Source organism: Bufo gargarizans, chromosome 1 (genome assembly GCF_014858855.1).
Source record: "Bufo gargarizans isolate SCDJY-AF-19 chromosome 1, ASM1485885v1, whole genome shotgun sequence".
NCBI classification, from domain to species: domain Eukaryota; kingdom Metazoa; phylum Chordata; class Amphibia; order Anura; family Bufonidae; genus Bufo; species Bufo gargarizans.
The window spans coordinates 624,671,164-624,694,127 of record NC_058080.1 but is presented as its reverse complement, the minus strand read 5'-3'; the positions used below and the strand labels follow the sequence as shown (position 1 = coordinate 624,694,127).

Genomic DNA, 22,964 nt, shown 5'->3' with positions numbered 1-22,964 from the left:
TCGGTTTTGACCCGTGTCTTAAATCAGCCATAAAATACCCTCTGAACAATTATTTATCATCCAATTTGTTTCTTACCTCTTGGTTACCTTGTTAGGCTTCTTTATCCTTGAAAAGATTGGTTTTAATATTTTTGGTGTGACCCTTAGACCTTTCTTTTGATAGCATACCTCCCATGCTGCATATTGGAGATGATTACTCTGCAAGTCAGCAACTCTGAAATGTATTGGTCCTTTGTTTCTTTACTTTATTTCGAGAAGCAGACAAGCAGGCAAAGAGATAGGCCCCTCGCTAACTACAGCTCCCAGGGCTGAGAGGGGATTGGCTGTCAGTGTTACTAAGCAGAGAACGTCTTAATTTTAACCACAGTATTTTATAATTTAGTGAAAAGGATTATTTTTCTATTACATTGTTTAAATAGAGGTTCCTGACAAAGTAAAAAAATCTTGATGCAATAAACAAATTTATGTGATACTTATAGACATTCAAAACCTGACAACGGGTCGGTTCTGACCCTAACATAAGAGGAGGGTTAAACTGAAGGGAAAATCTAAGTGGAACATAGTAAGCTGTCCATTAGGGATGTCTTTGTTAACACTTTATCCTGATCTAATGAGAAGATCCCTGAAATGATGTTAGCAGGTCAGAGTCTGCAGGAAGAGTGGAGAGGCACACAATCTAAGTTTCATGAGGTCCAGTGTGAAATTCCCACAATGTGATGGTTTGGAGAGTCATGTCATCTGCTGGTGTTGGTCCACTGTGTTATATCAAGTCCAAAATCAGCGCCGCCTTCTACCAAGAAAATTTTGAGAGCTTCATGCTTACCTCTGCTGATAATCTTTATGGAGATGCTGATTTCCAGAAGGATTTGGCATCTGCCCATACTGCCAAAGTGCCAGTAGTTTATTTAATAACCATAATCCTAAACCCCATAAAGAATCTATAGAGTATTGTGAAGGGGAAGATGAGACACCAGACCCAACAATGCAGATGAGCTGAAGGCTGCCATCAAAGCTCCAACCAAGTATTGCGTGCATATACTGTACATACTTTTCAGCAAAGATTTCTGTATAAAGAAACATATTTTTTGAATTGACTTTATATAATATTTTAATTTTCTGAGCTACCGACTTTTGGGTTTTCCTTAGCTGTAAGAGCACTCTGTGTGTAATGAATCTATAAAATGAGTTTCACATTTTAAATTGAATTACTGAAATAAAATCTACTTTTTGTGATTTTAATTTATTGAGATGCACTTGTAATTAAAGGGATTGTATCATCTCCGACATTGGGGGCATATCGCTAGGATATACCCCCCAATGTCTGATAGGTGTGGGCCCCTCCTCTGGACCCACAACTGTCTTTAGAACAGGGCCCACAAAGTGAGGGCTGAAAATAGCTGCAAAGTGAAGGGGGGTGCACTGCGCATGTACTGTACGACCTCCTTCTCTTTGCGGGGCCCAGTCCAAGGATAGGTGGAGGTCCTAGCGATATACCCCCAATTTCTGAGATGATACAACCCCTTTAACAATGCAAAGCTTATCCAGAATAATGGGCAAAGAAACTCCTAAAAAGGACAAATGAAAACAAAAACGTTAAAGCCAAATCTGCTTTTTGGTAAGCTGTTGGTCATGTGAAAGTGGAAACATAAAAGTTTATAGGCAAGTTGCATTATTTTTCATTGCATAACTATTAAACAGAAGTCAGAAACAGACAAATTCGCCTAATTGTGCCAACCTGTAATAATACATTGTGTAATTATAATTCAGTTTTGTTGCTGGTCTTAATAAGCTGGACCTCAGTAATATCATGGCCACTACTGCATCGTCCATTTGCGGATGGACAAACCTTTCAGTGTGGCCTGAATATATAACCACAGAGCATCCATAAAGCCTAAATGCAGGCCCAATGGAGAGCTCAGCGGTGGGAATGCAGCAGAATTTGAATTGCAATTACTGCATATTAGACTTTTTAAATGTTTCTGTTTGACCCTACTATGTGTATTTTGACTCCTTTCAGAAGTCCCTAGAGTTCAATGTGAAAAATACCCTTGCAGGTGTGGACAACTTGTTCTAATAAGTAATAATTTGTGTAATAATAATTCCGTTTTGCTGGGTCTCACAGGCAGACTGCCAGTGTATTGGCAAGTCTCACAGTGGACAGGAAAACAAATATTGACCCAAATTTACCTCTAACATGAAGAACAATGTATCACCAGAAAACATAAAGTGACATGTAGGAATTGCAAAAATAAGCCTGGACAGAAAGGTAAAAACTGGCCTGGGGTAGAAGGAGTTAATTGGAGTCCAGAATTCAGTGGCACTCCTCTGTCAGGCATTTATAGCATATCCTGTGTCATATCCCTTATCCTAAGTCTTATTTACATAAACTGTCATTTAAAATTCATACAAATATTTAAAGCTATATTACTATCTCGTGGCATCATGTAAATGATGCCACCAATCAGCTCCTCCGGTGTTTGCTGTCCAAGGAAGAATGGTGACTGCTTTCTTCAGTTTAACACTTCATACGGCTAAAACACCGCCGTTATCAGCATTTATCGGTGAAGATGAGCAATACTTTCTCCTTTATGGCGGTACATTTAATAGCATATGATTTGTCATAATGTATTTTTGCTGACAACCGCTGGCAAAGACACCTGTTAACAAACATTAGCAACAGTTAATGGGTTTTATAGTGTGCGGGGTGTCTTGGCATCCTCTCAATTTCATTAGAGTTATGCTAATATAGTTCAGTTATACATTTAGTAATTCTCTTATTGGTTTGTCTTCTGATTAGATTATTTTCTTCCTCTCTAAAAGAACAGTTCAGACAGCGCATTAAAGACACAAGCCACATTTGTAAGATAACTAGCTGAAGGACCCGGCTTAGCACGGGTATATTTACTCTATGTCGTTTAATGTTTGTGTGTGTCATTAAAAGATATTGACAGTATCCACTAGAATAGTGACATCTACAGCACCCCGCCCATTAGCACTGACCCCTCCCACAGTGCCCGTCCCTTAAAATGGGACTTTAACAGCAGCCCACCCCCTTGATTTTGACCTTTACTGCAGCCTGCCGCTTTAACAGTGAGTTCCACAGCACCCAACCACCTTGACAGTGACCTCCTACTGCACCTGCCCCTTAACACTGACCATAAGTTACAGTCCCCTTAACTGACCTCAACCATTCCCGGCCCCCTTAACAGAGACCTCCACATCGACTGCCCCTTTAACAGTGACTGCCACTGTAGCCTCCACAACGGCCTGCCACCTTAGAAGTAACATCCACAGCACCCTCCCATTAAGTAGTGACCTCCACACTACCCCGTCTCCTTAACAGTGGCCTCTACAGCAATCTACCCCTTAACACTGACCTCCATAGTGGACCATCCCCTTAATTGTGACCTCCACAGAAGCCTGCCCGTAGGGTGGCCAGAGGTCCCGTTTTAGGCCCGACATTCTGACTTTCAGACTCCCTGTTCTCCGTTCAGCGCAGGGCCTGGACGGACACAGGGATGTCCTTTTGAACAGATCACTCTCAGACAGCAGCACTGTGCTGTCTGAGTGTGAGCTCCAGGGAGAAAGTCACCCTCCCTTCCACCCCTGCAGCTGACAGAAGCAGATTTTTACCTTCATTTTTTTCAATCCCTGTCAGCTGTCGAATGGGAGGGGGCGTGACCTAACCAGGTTGGGGCGTGGCTTAGCAGGACCTGGGGAGGGGTTGTTAAGTCCGTATTTTAAAGGGTTTCTATCACCAAAAATACTCTTATGTAGCTGACTGACATTAGCGATGTGCCCATGTCAGCACTACATAACAGTATGGTTCTAACGTTAGTCCCTGCAGCCGTTTTTGTTAAAAAAAGCACTTTTATTATATGTTAATGAGCCTGTGGGCATAAAATGAGCACCTAGAGGCTCCGTCCACTCACCCTGTATTCTGCCCAGGTCCAGTGTTGTGCCCGCCCAGCTCCTCTTGATTGATGGCACGGTCCGCCACATCGCTGCCAAAATCCCGCGCTTTCGCCGTTCACTTCTGTCTTTGGTGCAGGCGCAGTGAGTGAATGACGCGATCCTGATACCGGCTTCCTCACTGCGCCTGCGCCGACTACGTCACAGTGAGGAAGCCGGCATCAGGAGAGCGGCCTTCACTCACTGCGCTTGTGCCGAAGACCGAAGTGAACGGCGCAGGCGCGGGATTTCGCCAACGATGCAGGGAACAGTGGCATCAATCAAGAGGAGCGGGGCGGGCACAACACTGGACCTGGGCGGAATACAGGGTGAGTGGACGGAGCCTCTAGGTGCTGATTTTACGCCCACAGAGCACCTAGAGGCTCATTAGCATATAATAAAAGTGCTTTTTTAACAAAAACGGCTGCAGGGACTAACGTTAGAAACATACTGTTATGTAGTGCTGACATGGGCGCATCGCTAATGTCAGTCAGCTACATAACAGTATTTCTGGTGATAGAAACCCTTTAAGGGTGGCCTGAATGCCCATTAATTGTGACCTCCACAGCACTCCGCTCCCTTAACAGTGTCTTCCACAGCACTCCGCTCCCTTAACAGTGTCTTCCACAGCGCCCTGCCCCTTTAAAGCTGACCTACAGCAGTGAAGAAAAATGGCTGGGTTGTTATTGAAACCTGGAGTAAAACTCTGTGTATGTGGAGACTAAGGGCCTGCGAGCTTCAATTGGCTGATAAGGGACATGTAACAATGTGTATGGCAGTTGGGATATGAGGAGAAAGACCTGCAGGCTTCTATTATCTAATGTAGGTCGTGTGATGTGCCAATTGCATTTTTTGGGAATATCTAAGGAACGGTACGTGCTATAGAGCCGAGACCCAGTCTAAAACTTTCCCGGACACCTGATGTACCTGTGTAGCAAATTTCATGATTGGAAAGCTGATTCAGTTAGCGCACATACCTACATACACTTAGCTTTATATATTAGATGAATCGCTGTTGAGGGTCGTGGTGGTGAAATCCTGAGCCAAGAAGCATTATTATCATCAGCACTGCATAGCTGCTCCACTTTGTGTGGTGCCGTCAGTTTTTTTACCAAACTTTTTTCTTCATATAATTGTCATATAATTTGATTCACTTTGCATAAAAAAAAATGGCACACCTGAAATGGAAAGTGTAAACAAGAAACCCTCTAAGAGACTTATTTTTTGGACCATTCTAAAGGGAAATGTGATGTCTGTATTATTTCATTGTGTGGTGCTCCAAGTAGTTCACATGCCCATGGAAATTATTTTTTATATAATTAAATATGTATTTTTTTTTTTTGCATTTTAGGACAAAAAAGAACGGGTGTCAAAGTTTGATACATTACGCCATTCAATAGCTGGGATTATACGATCTCCGAAATCAATGCTTGGATCTTCATCAGTAAGTTTAAAACTTTCACTTTTCTTTTTAAAACGTGTAGGACACTTTGGTTATGTTTACTATAAATGTTTGTCAGTGAAAACCCATTTTAAGCTACTGTCCAGTCAGGAGCTCCTAAAAGATATGTACGGTAAGTCAGTATTTGTATTTGGTATGATTGTCTGCTGTTTTTCTCACATATTGCTGTTCTTTTTTGTATCTTGTCTTCATTAGGGCAGATCTGTGACTAAAGCTTAGCTGCAGTGCCCACAGAGAGTCTGAGGTAGTCTGACACACACCTCTGTGTCATCATTGGTTCAGGAGTCTCTCACAGGCTCGCCCTAAAAGTCATTTCACTAAGAGGTGGTTTCTATTACAGCAAGAGCAGAATAATTCTAAAATACAGATTACTAAATCCCCAGATCAGGAAAAGATTATCAGGTAATTGCTGCCCTTGTCCTGATGTAAATGAGCCTTAGTCCAGCCATATTCATGCATGCCCAACTCTGCTGAAGTTGCGTGTGTTCTTTCTTAGTAGAAAAAGGGAAAGAAGCTTGTCTCCTTGAGAACAAAAGGAGCTGGCGGTTGAAATCCTACGTTCCTGATCCTTAAAGGGGTTATCCAACACCTATTATGTCCCCCAAAATTCCCGGGCACCTCAAACAGGTTATATCTAAAAGCTGAAAAAAGAACTGGATCGCACATCCCCATGCTATGCCTTGATGTAATAACTGCTTCTAAGCTAAATTAACATCGCTTCTTAGCGCCAATATTATGTGTACTGCCCCTATACTGCATTCTAGACATGAGGCATTAGTGTACATTTGGATCAAAAGGCATAAGCCCACTCACCATGACAAGGTTGCCTCTTAGAGTGGGTACCTACTCTAAATTTGGTGCGGCACTGCGCATCGGCCACCGACGCCACGGCGCCGACCCGGCAGGCAGCAGGACCCAGCAGCCATGGGGATGTGAGATCCAGTTCTTTTTTTCTCCTTTTAAGTAGATATATGGCCTTCCTTCTTTTATTCCGGTATCAGCACTCCTCCCATTCGGTCCAGGTGATTTTAATAACAGAAGCCTTCATAAGGGTTTAAATAAACCTACCAGCTCTTAGTTGGAGTTCCTGAGAGCATATAAGAAGGTGAGCTTTGACAACCATTAGTTCACATGGTGCTGTACTGCTTGGTGGCCGTTGTCGCTTTGGTGCGGAGCTGGTGGGTGCAACAGTGCTGTTTGGATGCTGGGTCCCGCTGCCTGCCAGGTGGAGCCGTGGCGTCGGTGGTCGTCGCACCAAATTTAGAGTAGGTGACCACTCATAGACGCAACCTTGACGCGGTCAGTTGGCTTATGCCTTTTGAATAAAAATGTACACTAATGCCTCATGTATAGCATGCATTATAGGGGGCAGTACACTTAGTATTGGCACTGAGAAGCAATGTTAATTTTGCTGAGAAGCAGTTATTAGATCAAGGCATAGCATGGGGTGTGCGATCCAGTTCTTTTCTCCTTTTAGATATCAAACAGATTATACTTACCCCGCTCCCCGACACCCGCGTCGCTCCTGATGCCCGCATGAGCACCGCTGCATCTCACTGTTGCGGGGATCAAAACGTCCGGCAGGGGGTTAGCGGCTAGCCAATAGCAGGCCGTGACGGGGTCAAGTCTGATGCTAGGGAGGCTCGTTCCCATTGCGGCCTGCAATTGGCTGCCCTCTTTCGCCTGATGTTTTGATCTCCAGAACGGGGAGATGCAGCGGCGGCTGTACAGGCATCAGGAGCGACACGGGTGTCGGGGAGAGGGGTAAGTATTTATAAGTATATAACCTGTTTGAGTTGTATTTTGGGGGCCATTATAAGTGTTTGATAACCCTTTCAAATTCCCTGACATCTGCCTTTGGTGGTTTCCCCCTGGCTAATAAACATTAGATGATTGGACAGTACTATAATAATAGCTCCACAGTATTAGCTCTGGCCATACTAAATAATATGCTGTAATATGGAAACATGATGTTGGTGTTGGGCTTAATTTTTTGATGATTTCTAGTAGGGGTGGGCGATATAGACTATATGCAATATAAACTATATAAATTTGGCTAATGATAGAGATTTCATTTATATCGCCATATTGCAGTAGAACATAGCCTGCGCCGCTCTCTCAGCACGCACCAGGTTCTCCTGAGCCGGCATAGTGGAGATGGAAGGAGTCCCTCCCTCCCCACTGTGTGCGGCTGCTGCTGACCACAAATGAGAACAGAATAGGAGGAGGAGGGGAGGGACTGTGGCCACTGCGCCACCAATGAGAACAGAGAGGGGGAGCGGCAGGTCCTGAGGAGGAGGAGCAGGTCCTGAGGGGTTAATTGAGGCGGATCACGGCGCGCAGTAATAGAGGCCAGGTATGGGATATGGCCGGCACATACAGGCTATGTTTGTATTCAGGCCTATTAACTATATTCATTGGTGGTGCAGTGGCCACAGCATCTCCCTTCTGCTCCCCGTCTTCTAAGTATTATATTAATTGCGGCCCCCCCCTCCACACGATTAAATCATTGGTGGCAGTGGCCCCAGGGTGGCAGCTTCTGATCAGATCCCCAGCAGTTTAATCGTGGGGCTCCGATCGGTTACCATGGCAGCCAGGACGCTACTTGAAGCCCTGGCTGCCATGGTCAGCTCCCTGCTGCTGTGTGCACTATGCTCAGAGCAGCAGGGATAGAGCTCTATTAGGGTGAATAGGACAAGGGTTCTAGCCCCTAAGGAGGCTAATAGTTATTAAATAAAAAGTATTTTTTTTAGAGGTCATTCACACAACCGTATCTGTTTTTGTGGGACACAATTTGCTGATCCACAAAACTCATCTTCCGGCCATGTGCATTGCGCATTTTGTGGATTAGAATGTCCTTATCCATGATAGAAATGCCTATTTTTGAAGAATAGGACTTCTTCTATCTTTTTTGCGGAGCAGTGGAACAGAAGCACGTATGCGGACAACACATGGTGTGTTGCCTGCATCTTTCGTGGCCCTATTGAAATGAATGGGTCTGCATCCGGTTTGCAAAATTGCAGAATGGATGCGGACAGAAAGACACTATTGTGTGAATGGTCCCTTAACCAGAAATTGCCATTGCCAGATGCTGCATGTTGGCCAGTAGGAAATTATGAAACACCCTATAGACTTTGTAGTGTAGTCTTAAGATGTTTCCTAGCAGTTTTAGCTCATTTTTTCTTCTTCATTGCAGCATATTCTGGCTATGACTTCTCTGTAGGAAAAAAAGAGAGTGAAAAAACGCAAGTAAAATGTGTGACTAAAAAATGCCGCTCCCCCCATGGTGTTTTTAACAAGCCAAAAAAAGTGTTGCAGCACCTTTGCACATGGTTGGATATATTAGCATTTGGCTCCTAGCTAATGACTATTTTATGTGCTCTCTGTGAGCGTTCAGCTGTACAGTATGCAAATAAACGTAAAACTTTGGCTTTAAAAGATCTGCATGCCTGCATGTGATAGATCTGGATGAAATAGAAATGGCTCAGAGGATGGCATCTGCGCTGTTATTCTGTTTATTTACTCTCCCTCCACCTCTACACAGTATTTTTTATTTTCAAAAGGCAAAGAATCTCTTTTCTTGTCGTTGAAATGGAACCCGTGGGCTGTTTTCAGCCGAACTGAATGAGAGGTGCACAGTGTGAAGTCAGCAATTAGCAGGGAAGCGCTGAAACGAGAAGGGATAAGAAAAGTTATGACATAAAAAAACTATAAACTGTTACTATCTTACAAAGTATTATAGAGATGCTATCGCCATACAGGCAGCCATAAAGATTGCTTGTATAATCCTGCATTTCTATAGCCTTAAAGGTATTTTGCCTTAATAATGACTTTGGGCACAGCCTGCCCCCTGGAATAGAAGACTCATACTTACCTGCTCCACTCCGCCACTTTCTCTTCTGCCCTGCCGTATATACATGGTTCTGGCAGTGAAAGATTAAGAGAGCGGAGGTAGCGAGGACTGGAATAGTGTGGAGTAAATAAGTATGAATTTACTATTTCAGGGGGTAGTGGAAAGTTGTTTAAAAATCAATATTACCCCTTTAAATGAAAAATAATTACATGATTCTCACTTGTCATTATGGGGTAGAAATACATGAGCAATATGGTTCAAATTGGTATTATTTGGTTTCTAATCTATCACTTCTTATTAAAGGGACTCTACCTTTAGGACCCTGACATTTTTTCACGTTAAGGACCAGGCCATATTTTGAAAATCTGACATGTCACTTGTGATAATACCTTTGGAATTACTTTACTTATCCAAGCTATTTTGAGATTGTTTTCTCATGACAAATTGTACTTCATGACAATAATAAATTCGAGTTGCTATATTTCACCTCTATTTTTTTTATCCCAAATTTACAGAAAATCTTGAAAAATTTGCTATGTTCAAAATTTCAATCTCTGCTTTTAAGACAGATAGTGGTACCTCATAAAATACATTGCTTTACATTATCCATATGTTTGCATTATTTTGTAAATGTATTACATTTTTTATGGATGTTAGATGATTGGAATTTTAGATGCAATTTTTAGAGGACCAATTCAGTTATGAAGTCACAATGTAGGGCTTACATAATAGAAACCACCCATATGATTTTCAAAACTTTAACCCTTTAGGTGTTCCACAAGAATTAAAGAGAAATTTCAAAATTTCACCTCTTATTGCAGATTTTCCAATTTAATCCATTTTCTCTTGTAAGGCATCAATGGTTAACCGCAAAACAAAACTCAATATTTATTATCCAGATTCTGCAGTTTACATAAACAGCCCATATGTGGTTGTAAACTGCTGTATCGGCACACGGCAGGGTGCAGGAGGGAAGGTGCAACATTAATTTTGGAGAGCAGATTTCACTGGGCTAAATTTAAGTTGCCATGCCCCATGCACCCTTACAGTAGAAACTCCCAAAAAGTGACCCCATTTTGGAAACTACGGGATAAGGTAACAGTGGTGGTGTTACTACTTTGGGGTACATATGATTTTTGATTGCTCAATATTACGCTTTTTGTGAGGCAAGGTAACAAAAAAATGGCTGTTCCGGCACCATTTTTATTTATTAATTTTTTTACAGTGTTAATTTTTATAAAGCAGATTGTTACAGACGCAACAAGACCAAATATGTCTCTTTATTTTTGTTATTATCTGTTCCAGTTTTCATAATAAAGCATAAAAAAAAAATCATGTTTGTGTCTCCATTTTCTGAAAACCAAACGTTTTTATTTTTGATTGTCTTTGTGTAGGGGCTCATTTTTTACAGGAAGAGTTGATTTTTTTATTGGTACCATCCCCCCCTTCCCCATTGTTTATAATATTGAATAACTGAACAAAATTATATAGGAGAGAATATTGCTGGTTTATATAAATCAATTCTTTGTTTAAATACAATGCATGATTATATATTAAATCAATTAAAAAAATCTCAAAAATATAATCTATAAAAACAAGTTAAAATGGTTGAGATGACTACATAGTAACATAGTTTATAAGGCTGAAAAAAAGACATGTGTCCATCTAGTTCAGCCTGTTATCCTGCAAGTTGATCCAGAGGAAGGCAGAAATAAAACCCAGTGAGGTAGAAGCCAATTTTCCCCACTTCAGGGGGGGAAAAAATCCTCCCTGACTCCAATCGGGCAATCAGAATAACTCACTGGAACAACGACCCATCTCTAGAAGCTATAGCCTGTAATATTATTACACTCTCTAGAAATACATCCAGGACCCTCTTGAACTCTTTAGTGAACTCGCCATCACCACCTCCTCAGGCAGAGAGTTCCATAGTCTCACTGCTCTTACCGTAAAGAATCTTCTTCTATGTTGGTGTACAAACCTTCTTTCCTCCAGACGCAGAGGATGTCCCCTCGTTACAGTCCTGGGGATAAATAGATGATGGGAGAGTTCTCTGTACTGACCCCTGATATATTTATAAAATAAACGCTAAAGTCTTCTGTCAAAGCAGTTTTAGGATTCCTCCAATCAGGGTTTGAGAAGGGATTGCGTCCAAATGCATTGAGGGTACACCTATCGCCGTTAAGTGCTATATTTGAAAATGCAACACAAAAATAGGCCGTTCGGATTATACAAAAAATGGAAAACTGATATTGGAGACCTGACTGAAGAATTATGGGAAGAAGTATTGCAAAGCTTTCAAATACTAGCAGTGAGCGAGGCACAAAGGGTTTCACAATTGTATTTGATGCAGAGGGTATACAGAACCCCTGTATTATTGAAAAAGATGGGATACAGAACTGATGATAACTGCCCAAGATGTAACAGGCATAATTCACCGAATGTGGAATAGCCCTAAACTTAGGAGATATTGGACAGAAGTGGTGGAATTGATAAATAACATAATGTAATATTAAATGTTTTTATAAAAAAAAAATAAAAAATTATCTGATCAAAAAAGTGCTGTATTTGAAGAGAAAATTGTGGGTCACCCATGGGTTATCCGTTTCTTCAAAGGGGCAAACAGATTAAGACCATTCCTAAGACCTACGGTTTCCCAATGGGACCTCAATTTAGTGCTACCAGGTCTGACAAATGCTCCTTTCGAACCCCTGTCAGAAGCGTCTCTTGAGGTGTTTGTCACTATAGACCTTATTCTTGGTGGCAATTACCTCAGCATGTAGAGTAAGTGAAATGCAAGCTCTAAAAATAGTGGAACCCTTCTGCATCGTGTTTTTAGACAGAATTGTTTTCAGATTGGATAATTCTTTTCTTCCCAAAGTTGTATCAAATTTTCACAGACAAGAAGAAATTATTGTCCCATAATTTTGTTCAAACCCAAAAACTAAAGGGGAAGAGAAACCACAAAAACGTTCAGAAAGACAGACTACTTATTTGTCCAGTTCAGTGGAGCACATAAGGGACGAGAACTCATTGTCTAGATGGATAAAAATGGCCATCTCAGAATCATAAAAATCTTTAGGAAATTCTCCCCCAAAATCCTATACGGGACATTCCATAAGATCTGTTTCACCATCCTGGGCTGAGAGGGCGAGCGCTTCATTATAACAAATATGCAGGGCAGCAACGTGGTCAAGCCCTAATACATTTACTAAACATTATAGAGTGGATACTAGGGCTAGTCAGACGCTCGCCTTTGGTAGAAAGGTGCTTCAGGCCATAGCCCCTCCCTAAACAGGAAAAAATGTATCTGTTATATCTCATGGTATGCCGTCATGGAGGGTGAAAGGGAAAAACCAAATTACTTAGCGGTAATTCCCTTTTCATGAATTCTCTTTGACGGCATGGATTCCCCTCCTCCCCCCCCCCCCCCCTAAAAAAAAAAAGAAAAAAGAGAGATATACACATATAGGTCTGTAGATGGGTGGAGGGGTGTGTTAGTGTGAATATATATATATATATATATATATATATATATATATACTGTATATATAAAATCCTTTATATATGAGGTAAAGACTCTCTAGGCTGTCGGTCTAGAAAGACACTGAGGAAGATTTGGGGGTGTATGCCACCCGGGAATTTGTCTATTTTAATCTTTTTAAGACACCGCTGTATTTCTTCCAGAGTCACTTTTAACCCCTTCCCGCAATTTTACGTACATTTACGCGGGGGAATATGGTGCCTCACCGCATCCCCATGTGCATGTACGTGATCGGGTTTCACTGTCAGCGCAGGGAGCGAAGCGCTGAAGGTTCAGTGAAGCTGGGGTTGCTAGGCAACCAGTGACACCGGCGGAAACTGAATCGGAGTGCTGACCCACCCGCGATCGCCGTGATTGATCCAATACTGCAGAGGGACCAATCGCAGCACATCGGGGCAGGTTAGGGGGGGGGGGGGTTAGGGAGACACTACGTGCTTCTCCTTCTCTGATCGTCCCAATTCCTGTAAGGGAAGGAGAGAGTGTCGAACACTACGTACTTAGTATTACTTACACATCAAATTAACCCCTTGTGTGCCGGAAAGCTGCTTCTGTGCCCCAATCGGTGAGACAGATCCATTCTGTGCCTCATCAAGAGTCTGTCTTCTGTAATCAGTTCTGTGCCTCATCCGCTGCCTCATACATAATTAACCCCTTCAGTACCGATTTGCCAGTCTTCTGTGCCTGATTTCCCCCAGTCAGTGACAGATTAGTCCTGTCACACACTCCCAAGTTACATAAAATAAATAAAAAATAACCGTCAACATGTGTGCCATCCTCCTGTGTGTATATACTCGTGTCCTGTGCTTGAGTGGCACCATTCTGTAAAATATAAGTCTCTTATGCCCCATGTGGATTTGTGCCACCTATAACTGTAAAATAATACATTAATTAACCCCTTTTCTGCCCCAGTAAGGATACTGGCACTACTCTGTGCCCCATACTAGACCCCTGGCTCATTGCCAGCCATCTGTGCTACCTGTGACACCTGTCAATAACTGCCAAGTGACTCAGATTTTTTATCCTATCCTTAAAGATATTCAGTATTTTAGTCTGCTATTTATTTTTTATTTTTTAAAGATAAAAAAAGACAAAAAAAAAAATATGCGTTAGTTTACAGTTTTAAATGACTAAACGGCTTTTCACTGCTGAAGAGGCATATGCCATGCTTTTTGAGGACACTGACTCCAACAGTGGAGATAAAGTGATATTTTTTGTTTCATCTTACTCAGATGATTCATCTAATGATGAACCCCCTCGTAGGCGTCCTAGGGGTAGTGCGCAGTCGCAGCCCCATACAAGTGACTCTTCATAAATCCCATAACTATGTGCCCCAGGTGCCTGAATTTACAGCCACTCCAGGCATCAATGTAGATACCACAGGTTTCAGTGAAATTAATTTTTTCCAATTATTCTTCACTGATGACCTAATTAACTTGATGGTGGAACAAACAAATATATATGCAGAGCAATTTATTGCCTCCCATCCAGACAGTTATCTCTCAAGGCCCCACAAATGGACCCCTACTAACACGACTGAAATGCAAAGGTTTTGAGGACTTTTCCTAAGCATGGGCATTATAAAGAAAACAACAATACGTTCGTATTGGAACTAAGATATGCTATATCACACCCCTCTTCACTGTCTTTCCATGCCCCCGGCCCATTTCAAAGCTCTTCTAAGATTTCTACACTTCAGCAATAATAATGAATGCCCACCCCCAAGCGACCCCAGGTATGACAGACTCTTTAAAATTAGGCCAGTGGTTGACCACTACAATTCCAAATTTGCTCAAGTATATACCCCAAAAATGTCTCTCAGTGGATGAATCATTGGTCCACTTCCAAGGCCGATTTACATTTCCGCCAGTACCTGCCCAATAAAAGGGCTAGGTATGGCGTGAAGTTGTATAAGTCCTGTGAAAGTGTATCTGGGTATACATTGCACTTTTGTATTTACAAGGGAAAAGATTCCAAAATTGAGCCACCCGATTGTCCCCCTGTTCTGGGTATAAGTGGGAAGATAGTATGGGATTTAGTCACCCCCCTGCTGGACCACGGATACCATCTGTATTTGGACAACTTTTACAATAGTGTCCCTTTTCTGAAGTGCGTTGCTGCCAGAGGCATAGGCACATGTGGCACAATTAGAAGAAAAAAAAAAGGGGGGCTCCCTAAATCCTTTATAGATCGTGGGGAAAGCAGGGCTGTTTGCTCAGAAAATTTGATGCTGCTAAAATACAAGGACAAACGGGATGTTCTTGTGTTAACTACCACCCATGCAGATCAGTCCACCCCAGCCCAGTCTGAGGAACCACAGAGCAGAACCTCAAGCCTGTGTGTATCGAGGATTACAACTAGTTCATGGGCGGAGTGGATATTTCAGACCAGGTACTAGAGCCCTACAGTGCCTTAAGAAAATCTAAGGTGTGGTACCAAAAATTTGCTGTGTACCTAACCCAAGTGTCACTATATAATGCCTTTGTCATCCACAGAACAGCTGGTCATGGGGGAACCTTCTTGGAATTTCAGGAAAAAAATTATAAAAAAATGGATTTTCGGCATTCAGGAAGGAGAGGGCAGTTTTTCAGCCAGCAGTGCTTCAAGAATAATACATGGGTAGCATTTCCCCTGGAGTACTTCCCCCCGCAGAAAAAAAAAAAGGCGACCCCAAAAAAGGTGTCGTGTTTGCTCGGTTAAAGGAATTAGGAAAGACACCACTCACTACTGTCAGACCGGGCCGCTGCATTGGAAAGTGCTTTCAAGTTTATCACACCTCCACTGATATCCATTTAGTCCATTTCATAAATTTTTTTAATCCATGGCAAGACATTTTCAGTTGAGCATTTTTCCATTTGGCAATCCAATAATAACCCCCCCCCCTCAGATTTGCAAAATGTGGCTTGGTCCTAAAGGTAGAAAACTGTCTTGGTCTTGAAAGGGTTAATGGGGAATTTACCTTTTACATTCTGCATTATCTTATCTCTGAATATGCTCCTTGATAAATAGTCACAGTCCACATATAAATTGATTGTAGGTTTTTAATTGGCGTTAGTCAATTGCCTGGGTCTTAATAGTAATTTTAGTAATAGATTACTGTTAATGGAAGAATTGAATAGATGTATCCAATAGTAATAGCAGTCAATATTACCACGCCTGAAGTTGTGCTGCGCCGTCTTCTACTGCTGGGGAAAGGAACGCTGACTTGTGGTGTTCTCTTGGCGTCCCATGTGTGTGGTACTTTTCAGCTTGGCGGAGATTCTCTATGCGCAAACACACTTTGTCTTGCATTCACCTCCTCATTCGCTCGGCATGTGGCCCCTGGCCCCTGTGCTTATCAGCCTAATGTGCTGTATTACCTGGGCTTGCCCTTCCAGTACAGTCCTTCAGCCAGATGTGTCTGTCTGTATACTTGACAGGGATTCTCGCCGCTTTGAATGTCTTTTGATTATTATTATTTGCCAAACACGTTTCGGAGCTCACATCTTGTGCTCTCTGCCTCAGCGCTGTTGAGCTGCAAATTATAGAACATGTGCTATTCTTGTACATTTTGCCGACAAGAATAGTCATTTTTGTTCATTGGGGCCCTCGGAAAGTGTGGGGTGCACATGGAATGCAAAACGAATACAGTTGTGTGAATGCCCCCTTATACAGAGAAGGCTGTCAATCACCGATAGGACCACCCACTTTGGATGCTGAGCTCAGAAAGAGGAGAAATGTAAAGGTATAAATAAAATAAAAAGTTTTGCTTAATCTTTTCCCATGAAACGATGCATCCATCTGCTCAGCCCCTGCTATATAACATGCTGCCTGCAGATTGTACTGCATTTCATGGTGAGAGGTGACCCATTGAACGCCTTCACTAGACTTGACGATTCTGTAAGGACGTGCTTCATTTTTTTTTTCTAATCTATTTTTCTTTTTGTATGTGTTTTCTTCCAGTTCTTTGATGTCATTTCCACGAGTGAGAAACCTTTGTCAGAACAAGATTGGTATCATGGTGCGATACCAAGAGTTGAAGCACAAGAGCTATTAAAGCAACAAGGAGACTTCTTGGTCCGAGAAAGTCATGGGAAACCTGGTGAATATGTCCTTTCTGTGTTTTCAGATACACAGCGGAGGCATTTTATCATTCAGTTTGCTGATGTACGTTTGTGAGAAGCTTTTTATTTATAAATCTTTCCCATATGAGTTCCTCTTCCTATGGCCTCGTTAACATTTCCGTGTCCGTTTGTGTAACATCCATCCATGTTGAATCCGTGTATGGGCCGTGTGCCCTTTTTTTGCCCTCTGTGTCAAATCCTTTTTCTGCTGACACGGCTGAGCATCTCCTACCAATAATCCAGAACACTGATGCAATCCATGTACCATGTTGTGTCAGTGGTTTTGGTTTTTGTCCAGATCTCATTGACTTCAGGTACTTTCACACTAGCGTTTTTCTTTTCTGGTATTGAGTTCCGTCACAGGGGCTCAATACCAGAAAGAAACTGATCAGTTTTATCCTAATGCATTCTGAATGGAGAGCATTCTGTTCAGTATGCATCGGGATGTCTTCAGTCCAGGCCCTCTTAAGTTTTTTAGCTGGAGAAAATACCGCAGCATGCTGCAGTTTTCTCTCCGGACAAAATATCCTGAACACTTGCCGAAATGCCGGATCCGGCATTAATTTCCATTGAAATGTATTAATGCCGGATCCCGGTACTAAGTGTTCCGGAAAACCAAACCAGGTTTCCTGATCTGCGCGTGCGCATACCTTTTAAAAATGTGAAAAAAATAAATCCCGGATCTGTTTTTCCGGATGACAACCAGAAAACTGGATCCGGTATTGCAATGCATTTGTCAGACGGATTCACATCTGGATCAGTCTCACAAATGCATCAGTTTGCGTCCGGCGATGGAACTGTCTGCCGGAATCCTCTGCTGTAAGTGTGAAAGTACTCTTCAATGGACATGTTTGGTCCACATCATGGACCAGAGTAGTACATGTAATTATTAATTTTTTTCCCCTTACCCACAGTCAGTGGAAAATCACTCACGTTTGGTGTGGATCCGTCATGGATCTGCATAATCGCATCCGTTCAGATAATGCAACCGCATGCATCCGTTCAGAACGGATCTGTTTGTATTATCTTTAACATAGCCAAACGGCTATTGACTTACATTGTGTGTCAGTACAGATCCGTGTGGCTCAGTTTCATCAGACGGACACCAAAACGCTGCAAGCATCTGTCCGCTTCTAAAGCAGAATGGAGACGGAACGGAGGCAAACGGATGCATTTCTGAGCGGATCCTTATCTATTTAGAATGCATTAAGGGCAAAACTGATCCGTTTTGGACCGCTTGTGAGAGCCCTGAACGGATCTCACAAACGGAAACCAAAATGCCAGTGTGAAAGTTGCCTAATGTGTTAACCATTAAAATCAATAGGTACATGTGCTATCCACATTCTCCACATCCAGGAAAAACAGAAATCTGAACGAGGCCTATATACTGTAAATGTGTGTGAATTTTGTTTTCTGCAGACATGCTGCCTTTCTTCTGGTTAAGTCATCAGTATCTGATTGGTGGGGGTCCGATCAGCTGTTTGAGAAGACAGCGCTGTTCCTGCAGCTTACCAAGGACAGCTCCATGCATTGTATTGCAGCTGTCCTTAGTATCTCGCTCAGCCCCATTCACTTGAATGGGGCTGAGCTGCGCCTAGGCCATATGACCGATGAACGTGTCCTCACTGGCCTAGGAAAAGTTGAGAGAAGGCTGTGGCGCTACTGTGAGCATTGCTGCCTTCTCAAACAGCTGATTGGCAATGTTCCTTGTTGTCAGACATCCACTGATCTGATACTAATGACCTATCCAGAGGATAGGTCATCAGTATTAAAATCTCAGAAAACCCCTTTAATTCTAGCTTGATTTGCATCCCCCCGGTGCCTCCAAGTCTCTCAGTCTCAGTTTCCTTTGTCTCCCTGCTCATGCATTGTGCAGGTGTACTCTGCCCAGCTTCATGACTGCACTGCGCATGCTCGGGGAGTACACCTTGCTGCTTTGCGCAGTAGGGAGTGTTCCAGGCGGCTATGCATCTAATCAGTTGGAGTAGACATTTAGTTACCAATAGAGCTGAAAGACAGAGGGTTTGAAGTTCATCCTTTACATAATTCTGAAACTAACCGTTTATACAGAGGCATCTTCAGGGGTCTATTCCTGGTCTGTATAACACGATGCTCGTGGTTTAGGGGCAACTCACAGGCTTAGAACACTATTTTCTGCTGAAATTATAACTTTTATTAGAACTTTTTAAAGTGTAAACCTGCAGAATCATCACTCCTAAACTATGAGGCCACCAAATACTGGGAACCAACTATTGTGCCCCTGACAAATCTGATTCTACACTATCCATGTAGAGCAGGGATGTCAAACTCGTGGCCCTCCAGCTGTTGCAAAACTACAACTCCCATCATGCCTGGGCATACTGCAGCTATCAGGGAATGCTGGGAGTTGTAGTTTTGCAACATCTGGAGGGCCATGAGTTTGACATCCATGATGTAGAGTAACCACCAGTATGTATATAAGTGCATCTAAAATTTTCTTGTTGGACTTCTGTACTTAAATTTAAACAAGGGGTATACTGGTTCTCTCATAAACCAGTCCTGTGAATTTCATTTGGTGGTTTTTACAGGTTTCCTTTAGCCCTTAAAAGGATTGTGTCATTCAGAAAGTGGCATTTATCATGTAGAGAAAGATAATACAAGCCACTTACTAATGTATTGTGATTTGTCCATATTGCTTCTTTCGCTGGCTGGATTTATTTTTCCGATACATTGTACACTGTTCATTTCCATGGTTACGACAACCCTGCAAGTCCAGCAGTAGTGGCCGTGCTTGCACACTATAAGAAAAAATTCTAGCATCTCTGGTGGCCGAGACCGCAGGAGCTCACATAGGCTGGTGCTTTTTTCCATAGTGTGAAAGCACGGCCACCGCTGCTGGAGTGCAGGCTGGTCGTAACCATGGAAATGAGCAGTGTATAATGTGATGGAAAAATGAATGCAGCCAGTGAAGGAAGCAATATGGGCAATCACAATACATTAGTAAGTACCTTGTATTCACGTTCTCTAAATGATAAATGTGATTTGCTGAAGTGACACGACCTGTTTAAAAAAAGATTGTCCTGTGCCAGTGTGATGGCAGTCTGGTAGCCTGACATGTAGAAAAGAGGTATTAGTTCTTATCTTTGGGGTGAGAAATATAAATGCATGAAAACAGTAACTGCCATTTGGGTGATATATATATATATATATATATGTTTTTTTTTTTTTACCTAAGTTATTGTTCTTTGAAGATCTGTTGCTTGTCTTTCATCGATCTTAGGACCAAAGGCTTTGTTGCATTAGTGTCTGTAGAAAAAAAGCTGATGCCTTCAAAGTACTAATGAAAAAATTGATGCCACAAGTAATAAAAGTCACTTTAAAATAAAATTCACTTTAAAGAAATCCTTGAGACATACCGTACCTAGTACTTTGTTTTCATCAGTGAGAACACTGCCTCTGAATGTTAATGGTGATGAGAACCATGGTGATATATATACACACAAAAACAAAAAGCTCCTGGGCAGCACCACCAACCAAAAGTGCAGGACAGAGTGCCTACCACCTATACATCCAATAAAAATACGATTACCACGGCACGTCCATAAAGTGACATGTGCTTTATTCACCTCACTTCACAGCACTGCTTGAAAATGTTCCATGGAGTAAACCGAAATGTTGCACTTTATTGGTGAATAAAGCACTTGTCACTTTATGGTCACTTTATGCTGCGGTATTCGTATTTTTATTTTATATATATATATATATATATATATATGTGTGTGTGTGTGTGGCAACATCTTCCTTACTACTATGCATGGAAAGATTTGCATTACATGGGCAGTCTAGAGCCCTGTTCAGTGTAGATATGAACATATCACAAAATTATTGATATGTACACTATTCATTTTTACTTATATAGTGCAGGAAAAAATGTCTTTCTGTGGTATACACTGTGAGCTAGAGGTGTTACCTACCGTAGAGAAGCCTGTCAGTCATGCTGGAAGATGGGGAAATGTCTAATAGACATAATATGTCTTTTAATGCGTCTTTCTCCCTCTAGCAGCTCATTGCTCCTTCCCCTCCCCTCGACATAGAATTATGGGCTGCATATCATATGATCCTTAAGTAAGCTGACAGTGGGCCAGATGGCAGAAATATGCATTATTCTCTAATAAGATATGACACCATTTTTTTAAATTAAATTTGCCTTTACTGTTGATTTATGCTGTTTGTTGAAATTACAGTGACCATTTAAAGGGGGTTATGCCATGATTGATATACAAAATGAGAATCAGATATCTTATAGTACATGACTATACCTTTCTGACAAAGCTAGAACCTGCCCTATACCTCACATGTGTCCAGAGATCTCCACATTCATTCCTCCACTTACTCTGCTAGATTATCTTCAGCCTGGCAGCTCAGAGGGTGTGTCCTTTATGCTGTATGACAGCTTCTAACAGAACATATGGCAGGTGGCAGTTGAAGATTTAAACTGACCACTTATGACCAGCTCAGTGAGACGGACAAAAAATTTAAGGAAAAGAGCAAACAGCAGGTGGCGCTACACAGATACATTTTATTGAATAACTCAGTGGCTATACTAAATTATTGATTGCATGCAATTACAAAAGTATTTAAATTCAGGTGCTGGTTTCAAAATGTAGACTATGTTTCCTGACACAACCCCTTAACGTCTTCAGCCATATTGCTGGCAATATTATGTAATTTTCATTCGGTTGTATGTATCTGAATATTGAAACATAATAAACACCAGTTTAAAGGGGTAGTCCGTGATTTTTCTGTTAATCGCCTATAGGCCAGGATAGTCTGCTGCTGCTGCTGCCTCTCGCACTGGAGGTACTCTAAAACAGAAGACCCCCTGCTCACTAGATATTGATGGGCTAGCCTCGGAATAGGCCATCAGTAGTAAAAGCCTCTAACATGAAGACAAACCTATTTTCACTGGATTTTTTTGACCATAATCTATGATCTGATCTCCCTGTTTGCCTAGTAGACACAACAGGATATAATGTAATATTATAAATGCATTCATCACTAGAAAATAGTTAAAAGCATATGTGAAAATAAGTGTTATTTTTCTCCCTATTGTTCAAATTGTAACATGGATTTTTCTTCTTTCTAAAAGAATTTATATAGGTTTGAAGGGACTGGCTTTCCAACAATTCCACAGCTTATAGAAAATCACTATACTACAAAACAAGTGATAACTAAGAAATCTGGAGTGGTTCTGTTGAATCCCGTCGTTAAGGTATGTAGACGTTTTGCCATGCAATGTCATGTACATTGACTCCTCAAGTACATGTGCTTCGGTAAGGCTGTCAATAGGCAACGGTTTGTGGGCAAACATTAAAAGAATCTTACTAAACTTTTGTATTGCCCAAGCACGTTTGGAGAGGTTTACTTAAACTGGTGTGAAGGAGGAGCTCTCATTTTAACAAGCTCTTTAGGTAATAAGAAGCAGATTGGTTACCTTTGGCAACTTCTTCGCTTTTCCTTTAAACCACTTGTGGTAAATCCTGCTCTTTGGCATTGGGATGCATGAAATGTCAGTAAAGAGGCGTAATGTGCATTGCAGAAATGTTAGCAGTGACGTGCACCGTACTTAGCTAGCTTGTGCTCGGTCAGCTCAATATGCAACCCTATGTGCAGCCACAGGTCGGTACTACTAGGAGCTGAAATGGCACAAAAGGCTTGTGCCATTTAGGTACTAGGAGTGGTTAGGCCACCTTCACATACGCGCTGTGAACTCCTGCAGTCTGTTGTGGCAGAGGAACCATGCACCACCAGATCCCCATTCACTGTATGCTTTCCAACATGTATGCTGGCTTTTGGACGGACAAAAAATTCTGTGTGTAAGTATTTTGTCTGGCCGTAAGCCAGCATATATGGAACTGCTGGAGTTCACAGCGCATATGTGAACGTGGCTTTAAAAGCATACCAAAGACAGATTGAGTCCGGCAGTATTCATGAGTAGAGATCTCCTCCAACCTTTCACACCATGCAGGGTGCTGAGTGACAGACGGCTGTATACACAAGTACACAGAGGCCTGG

General features: G+C 42.0%; 1 protein-coding gene across 3 annotated transcripts in view; it reads left to right on the top strand.

Moving 5' to 3' along the window:
* The window catches only part of FER (FER tyrosine kinase), a 239,241-nt gene that overhangs the window by 118,029 nt on the left and 98,248 nt on the right, over positions 1-22,964 (top strand). For 2 of the 3 annotated variants that reach the window (XM_044275952.1, XM_044275953.1), the window contains 3 exons: positions 5,303-5,395; positions 16,750-16,953; positions 22,039-22,161. In XM_044275952.1, coding sequence (XP_044131887.1) covers positions 5,303-5,395; positions 16,750-16,953; positions 22,039-22,161 — 420 coding nt within the window. Of the gene's footprint in view, positions 1-5,302; positions 5,396-8,609; positions 8,991-16,749; positions 16,954-22,038; positions 22,162-22,964 lie in introns of those variants that run through there. The other variant, XM_044275954.1, reaches the window with a different exon arrangement.